The 7,933-nt window shown below is 37.9% G+C and overlaps 1 protein-coding gene across 1 annotated transcript; it reads right to left on the reverse strand.

Annotated features, from left to right (window-relative positions):
- Positions 1-1,210: 1,210 nt before the first annotated feature.
- Positions 1,211-7,929, reverse strand: LOC137274009 (malate dehydrogenase, mitochondrial-like). The gene is made up of 8 exons (XM_067806998.1): positions 7,806-7,929; positions 6,710-6,962; positions 6,381-6,490; positions 5,864-5,989; positions 5,404-5,508; positions 4,421-4,492; positions 2,212-2,364; positions 1,211-1,831 (listed from the first exon to the last, which is right to left on the reverse strand). The coding sequence occupies exons 1-8, from the start codon at positions 7,875-7,877 to the stop codon at positions 1,703-1,705; spliced, it is 1,020 nt and encodes a 339-aa protein (XP_067663099.1). The 5' UTR covers positions 7,878-7,929; the 3' UTR covers positions 1,211-1,702.
- Between the last annotated feature and the right edge of the window lie 4 nt (positions 7,930-7,933).

Consider the following 7,933-nt stretch of genomic DNA (forward strand, 5'->3'; position numbering starts at 1 on the left):
AGGCACCACGTTAGGTTCCAATTGATATATCTACCAAGTTCTGCAGAAAAATATTGAATGGTTTTCTAGTTCTGCTCCAGAAACGAACCACATCTCTCCATTTTGAGACTAAGTCTCCAGAAAAGAAGCCTGCCCCACCACTAGACTACGGTTAAGATCATTATATCTATCAAGTTTGGTCTAAAAATATTGAACGGTTTTTGAGGTCTGCTCCAGAAAAGAAGCCTGCCCCATCACTAGACTAACACCAAAATGTTCCATGGGAAAAACAAAAAAATTAAAAATTCCAAAACTCTGTAAATAGCAAAAGGCACAACTATAGGTTGAGATCATTATATCTATCAAGTTTGGTCTAAAAATATTGCACGGTTTCTGAGTTATGCTCCAGAAACAAAATGATTACGAACAGACGAGGCATCGACTATATCCCCGGGGGGGGCAGGGGGTATAAAAAAAATTTCTGTTTAATGCATGTCAACAAATGTGCTTGGTTTAAAGTGTTGAATGTCAAAACCATATCTATAAAAACAGTTGGTACTCTTTGGTGGCACTTTTGGGGCACACACTACAGGTTGTCAGTTGGTCGTTTTCGGTATTCAGAACTTTTAACAATGTTATTTTCTAAATCCTCATGGCAACACATTTGACCTTGCTCATGTTGGTATGTTCTTTTGGTCAATCAAATTCTGGATGTCCGTTGTTCTTGTGAGGAGTATAATCAGGATGTTTGTTAATCACATTTCTCAAAAAAGGAATCTCCACAGTGTTTCAGTTTTAAGGAATTTACTAAATGATTCAAAACTGAATCATCCACATCTGTCAACCTATTATCACATCTCAGTGCATTCTGGTACAGTCTGAAGTGTACATGTACAACATAAACATATTCTCCACAGAACCAGGTCATCTATCATTAATAATCAAACACCAGTGACGATGTGGGTTAGAATTTGTCTTCAGTAACCCATGTTTGTCGTAAGAGGAAACTAAGGGGTCAGACTTACTTAGTTTACATGTCATTGCATCCCAATTGAGAACAATGATACTCATGCAGTTTACTGGACTGTTCCTCAAAGCAAATGAAGCGTTATGATGCAAGTCTATGTTAATGTAGTGCCGTGATCACTTTGAGAAATGGGACTATGAAAGCTGGAATATTGCTGAGTGTGGTGGTTGACAACCAATCAACCAAGAAATCAAAACAATCATCCACATATTATTCTTTAATAAACCAGCAGTGACTACACATCAACAAATCTGAGTCTCTCGCATACAAGATGGGAAACAGCACTATCAATGCCGACAAACCCTGACAAGTAAGTCCACCTACAAAACATGTTAAGGAAGTAATGTATGGCACTTGCACATAGAAGATGCCCGAATCAGGGCTCCACGTCGAAACAGTTAACAATCATTACTTGATGGTGTCTGTTCCATTGCATATAATTATGCACTATATGACAAAACAGTTATTTCACTTTGATTACACGAACCATGATGAAGTCTCAACCATACAGCTCAAACTATTCTGGATGGATGTTCGTGTAAAATGCTCTTTTATGCACACAGCCAACATATAATATAATTTAGGTAGCTTTTTGCCCAGACACACATACAGAGCATTTCAAAACTGACATTAACTCAAAATCCAGAATGGACTGAGTAGGCAATCAGTATTGTCTTCTTCATACAGTCTGGGTTTCTATCCTTTGAGCACGAAGTCTTCTCCCTTCCGAATGCTTCCTATTAGTTCTGGCAGAGCATCTTCAAGCAGAGTAACTTCATGCTGCAGCAATTTCCCCATTCCTAGGTTCTTCTCAACACCATCCCTCTGCAATAAAAATATTTATTTTGATAAGACTTTTGACTCAAAGATACTGGAAGAAACAGACCAATGAAGAACAATCACTGACTTTAACTTAACTGCTTTATTTAATTTCTCTCAATTTGCAAAGAGGAAGGCTTTACAGTATGACGTTCTCAACATCAGTTTGAGCACAAAATCTTTGCCCTAGACATGAAAGGGAGTCATGGGCATGTTATTGTGAGTCAGATATGCAGGTTTTCGGCATCTTGGCGAACATTGAGAATGATAACAGAAAAACCATTTCACCTAATGTTTCTACCTGCTGGAACCTTTGCATGCAAGATAAACGCCCTTACAACAAAGCTAACAAAAAATGATTGTTCGGATTATTTGATGAAACTTACACCCAGTAAAATTGGTGTTGCAAAGTATTTCGCATCGGTTTCATCAGATCGGATGTAGGCACATTCCACTTTGCCTTCCACACCACCCAAAGCCTCCAGCACAGAGAATGCGAACTGAGCCGCAGCGTAAGCCATGGACAAGGTGGCTGACCCCTGCAATAAGAAAAACATGTGTAAAAGAAAGCATTTTGTGTAAAGAACTGACAGTCATGATCAAATCTACGCAACTTCAATTCAGTGAGTCTGTATGGGTTGATGCACTTTTAGCACTATTTCATCAATATCATGGCGGGGAACACCAGATATGAAATCAATACAGCAAGTTCACAGAAAATTATTACCATAACATCAGTCTACATTTTGTAAATGGGGTGCACTTAATGTACCAATTACCAGTCATTGCACTACAGTGATCGCCCTTGCTTAGCATTTGCTCTAATAGTCTGACACTGACCACGTTTATAGCCTTTGTCCAATACTGAGTAAGTCAGTTTAGTTTTACGCCGCAATCAGCAAAATTCCAGTTATATGGCGGCAGTCTGTAAATAATCAAGTCTGGACTAGACAATTGTGTGATCAACAGCATGAGCATCAATCTGCACAAATGGGTCAACATTGTCAGCGAGCATGACCTCCTGGTCCCTTTATTCGCCTCTTTATGACAAGCATAGTCGCCTTTGGTGGCAAGCATGGGTTTCTGAAGGCCAGTTCTACCCTGGTTATCAAATACTGTACTAACATACTGACTTTAATGACTGAACATATAATCCTATCGTCAAATCTTCATTTACAGTGTCTACAATGTCAATCACATTTCATCCAAGCAAGGATAAATGATAACCTAACTCAATGGCTGAAGGTAACAACACTGACACACAGTATCAACCTAACAGTGACTTACATGCATACAAAATGTAGGAAAAAATTACATGATCACATGATAATGCTGTCAGAATTTACGTAACACGAGCAAGTTTAGTTTTATGACCCTTCCAGCAGTATCATGGTGGGGAATACAAGAAGTAAGATTGACACGCTGTGTCTAGTGTCTTATCTTGATCTCAATGTTGGACAGTTTCACAATGACTTTAACTAAAGTTGTCATATGACATGTCACACTTGTTTGCTATTTACAGTCGAACCCTGTTTACTTGGACCCTACATATCCGGAAACCCCGCCTTCCGGGCGATTTCTATGTGAAAAGAAACTTATGTTCATTATTTGTACTTGCTTAACCGGACCCCGCGCTTCCCAGCCTGGACGGCAAATTTTAAATCTATTCATGTAGATTTCCATTGAAAAATGATCCAGATATCTGGACGGAGAGATTTGTGTAATGTGCATGTGTATGTGTCACGTCACGTTTACCGCATGATGATGTGATTTCATTCTTAATCTATCGGAAGGCATTTGGTGTGAATTGATTAATTAGCCATCAAAACGCTAGGGACGTGTGTCACTTGGTTTGTTCATTAGGATTTGGCGTGAGAACATCGCATCAGTTATGAAAACACATGTTACGTAGGATTACGGTAAACTACACTGTAATTGTACCGTATATAACACTTATAAATTGACCCCTACTACCTGTAGCGATGCAAGTTAAAAATAGCCTGCCACATGATCTAAGTCATGTGATCCCATCCGCAAGTTTACTTTCTGCAGACAGCTTAAGTCTGACACGATTCCATAAGTTTTTAGGACATTTAAAATGTAAAAAAAAGAATATGCAATTGGCAAACAAGCTCCACACACTAAATGATTACGTCCGAGACAAGCTGACAAATGGTAACCTGCGTTACACCTTCCATGTATTATCGGTACACTTATATATTATGATGATTCACTGTTATTACTATTGACTGTTGATTTATTGATATACGTACATGAAATTTTTTTGCTATCACTTAATTTTCATGATTTGCCTGTTTGATCCAGTTAACCAGACGTCTTGCTATCCAGACGATTTTCGAATGAAACCAAAACATCCGCATAAACAGGGTTCGAATGTATAAAGTATAAATTTCAACCCCCAATATATAAAAAATGTTAAATAGGAAATGTGTATTTATTATTTTTCTATGGGTCCTGTGAATTTCCAGTGATTCAGAGACATCTGAAATTTACAGGTCCCAATGTCCTGTTACTTAGAAACACCATTCGAGAACACTAAACTAGCCAACTGCGCCATGTCAAACATGAACTCACAGCTCCCGCTTTAGCTTCTACAACTTCGGTTCCTGCATTCTGAATTCTCGTAATCAGTTTGTCACGTTCGTCCTAGAAAGAAAAAGAAGTCAGATATTACAGACATGTTTTCTCAATGCACAAATGTACGTAACATAGAAGCGAGGCATCAGCAATACTTTTCTTAGATACTTGCCACAGTTAACATGTGATACTTGCTACAGTTAACATGAATACTGAGGTTAATTATATTCACTCTGAGTCAATGAATCCTTGTCGTATCTCCTTACTGCCAAGCACATTAGAATACCAAGCACCATGTTTTATGTATTTCAGTATGCAACAGATCATCACTGCCTGTTCCACATTTTAGACCATGTAAGCACTTACAAAAGCAAGTCATATCTTGCTGAAATACTCATAAAGAGTGTTTCACACAGGTCCACCAAAGTGAGACAATGAATTTGCTTCAGGTCCAAAGACATATTCATAATGATTTTCATTTGAAATAATAACTTCTCAAATGGCTGTTTAAAATGTAAGAACTCAACAAGCTTTCCAAATGAGACTATAATACCCTCCATAAGAAAGAGTGAGTACTCTTTTACTGAAGCAAGACATGTATGATTCTAAAAGACTGTTTGTTGGCCTTTGGATGAGTGAGTGAGCGAGTGAATATGTTTTACGCCACTTTTAGTAATATTCCAGCAATATCATGGAGGGGGGGGAACCAGAAATGACCAAATTGTACCCATGAGGGAAACGATCCTGGGTTAATGGTATGAGGAGTGAACGCTTTAACCACTAGGCTAATAACCGCAAAACCCCTTCCATAAAGATACATTAAGTATTAAACTGCAACTGGCATGACCATATACATCACCTTATCAGCTACATGTATTGTACAAAAAGGAAAAAATGAAAGTTGTATCAGTTTATAAGTTCACACTCATACTTAGAAAACGACCTGCCAAAGTATCTGGTAAGTCAGAAAAGGCTCTTACTGCGGGGAAAGAGACTGGGGGAGTGCACTGTGAGATGATAGGGATGATGGTTTTCCCAGCATGGCCGCCAATCACTGGTACGTTAACTTTAGACACATCAAGACCCTAAAACAAACATATAATATTACAATTTAACATTTCCTTTAATCAATACATGCATACGGTAGAAACACCATTAAATGAGTAATCTGAGTGGCATTGTAGAATTTAGTGGTATAGAGATGACAAAACTTTATGGATGATCAACTTCAGTATTTTCACACTGACAGGTGAGTAGGTATCAACATCAAAACATTGAAGTAACAGGAACTGAATTATTTGTATTTCTGTATGTTAAAAACTATTACCAGTTATTGTTTTTTCTTGGCATCACTGCGTATCACCAACACAAAAGATTATGTGACTCCTAATGTTCATGGTATCACATGCATTATATAACAAATGACAGCTGTTGCCTTACCTTTGCCTCTGCAATGAATGTATTTGCTCTGACAACATCAAGAGTTGTAACACCGAATATTCTGTTAGGATCGTAAACTCCTCTCTTCTTAAATACTTCAGATACAATGGGTACGGTAGAGTTGACCTACAACAAAAGGAGCCATGTCTTAACTAGAAAAATAGGTAAGCGACCTAAAGAACATGATGCAGCAGAGACAAGTATACACACAGGGGTAACACCTAGTAAATAATCCTCCCCTTATCAGACCTGTAAACAAGATTCCAGGGTCTTGAAAAAACACTAGATTCTTAAATCAAATTAATTCTATTGGTGACCTTGACCACTAGACATTTGGACTTAAATGTGACTTCAATTTCTTTTCCAAAAATAAAAAAAACAAACATTTTAAACATTTTTCATAGCCTTCACTATATCTTAAATGTGAACAGTTGCACATAAAACCAAAGAAACAAATATGCACAGAATGACTCAAACCAGAAAACTAAATTCTCGTTGTTCATGGAAGTAGACTTACAGGATTTGTGATGATGCCCATGATTGCCTTTGGACAATATTGGGCACATGCATCAGATAGGTCTCTGACAATAGAAGCATTTGTGTTGAAGAGGTCATCCCTTGTCATACCTGAAATGTTAACAAAAAATGATGACACCATTATGATGGTCCATTTTTCTTTTCTCTAACTGTTCTAAAAATGGATGTGAAGAAAACGCTTTGACTATCTTTCATGACCACTATTTGGTGCATACTGTTTCAGCAACACAGTTAACGTGTTTAGTAACGTTTTGTTGTGTAGCCACAAGTAATACTGTATATTGAAGCAATCTAAAAATATATATTTACCTGGTTTCCTTGGAACTCCAGCAGGAATGAGCACTAGTTGGGAACCACTCACACACTCCTTGAGTTGGTCTGATCCAAGGTAACCAGAAACTTTAGCTTTTGTTTCAATGTGACTTAAATCAGCTGCTACTCCAGGAGTATGAGCAATATCATACAATGCTAGTTGACTAATAAGTGGCGACTCTTTTAGTAGCAGTGACAGGGGTTGACCAATACCACCACTGGCCCCAAGAACTGTGACTTTTGCATCAGTCTGAAATAAACAATGCTAATTAATATGCTGTGCACATGATCTAAATAATATTCAAAAGGAAAACAAAAAGCAAAAACAATTTCATAACTTTTTTACTCTTCCTGTGCAGCAAGGAGCAATTTACATACAAGGATTTAGAAAGGTCGAACAACTTCTCTTTGAAGCAAACAGCTACGTATCTGAATTATTCATTATTTTCTTTTAATCCACAAATACATAAGCATATGTATCTATGTCCCCTTAGCTCTCGGTTTATGTCCCTCTGTCCTTTGACATTTACACAACAGTGTAATCAGAAATCATACAATTATCTGCCTACGAGATCATGATTAACCATGTGCCAGCTGCTTAAGCAATTAAAAGGGGTTTTTTTTGTATGGTGTGCAGAACTGTAAAATACCGAATTGGAAATAAAACCTTCTAATAATTTGAAAAAATGTTGCAATCTCAAGTTATGCAACTGTGCTGCACACCTGAAAGAATGTAGGCATATTTACATTTCATGCAAACATCTTAGTAATGCCCTTGAAAATACTATGTCCATGCACTGATGACGTGATTAATGCTTCACTAAGACATGTACTACCATTCTTCTTACACCCTCCGCAATAGAGCATAAGGCTTATTGAGGCCAGAATTAATATAACGTTGCTATGCTGTTTCATCTGTGCAGCGACAACACCGGTAAATATTTTCGATCTTGCATCGCCTTACACAATGTCACGAATCCGGGCCACATGGACACCGGGCACTTGTTGAGGTGTGCAAACGTGAAATTGGAACAATGTCTATCAAATCTAACAGCAATCCTGAAAAGAATACAACAAATTGAACGTTCTGAACCTTCGTGCTCGTTGAAAAAGCATTCTTGACAATGCTGATAATCAGCGGTTGACGTGCGAGTCTTGAAAACATCTTCCCCGGTCTTGAGGCCTTGTCAATATGGCGTATGACAGGAAGTAGAGGATAAT

Source organism: Haliotis asinina, chromosome 1 (genome assembly GCF_037392515.1).
Source record: "Haliotis asinina isolate JCU_RB_2024 chromosome 1, JCU_Hal_asi_v2, whole genome shotgun sequence".
In the NCBI taxonomy this organism is placed as follows: domain Eukaryota; kingdom Metazoa; phylum Mollusca; class Gastropoda; order Lepetellida; family Haliotidae; genus Haliotis; species Haliotis asinina.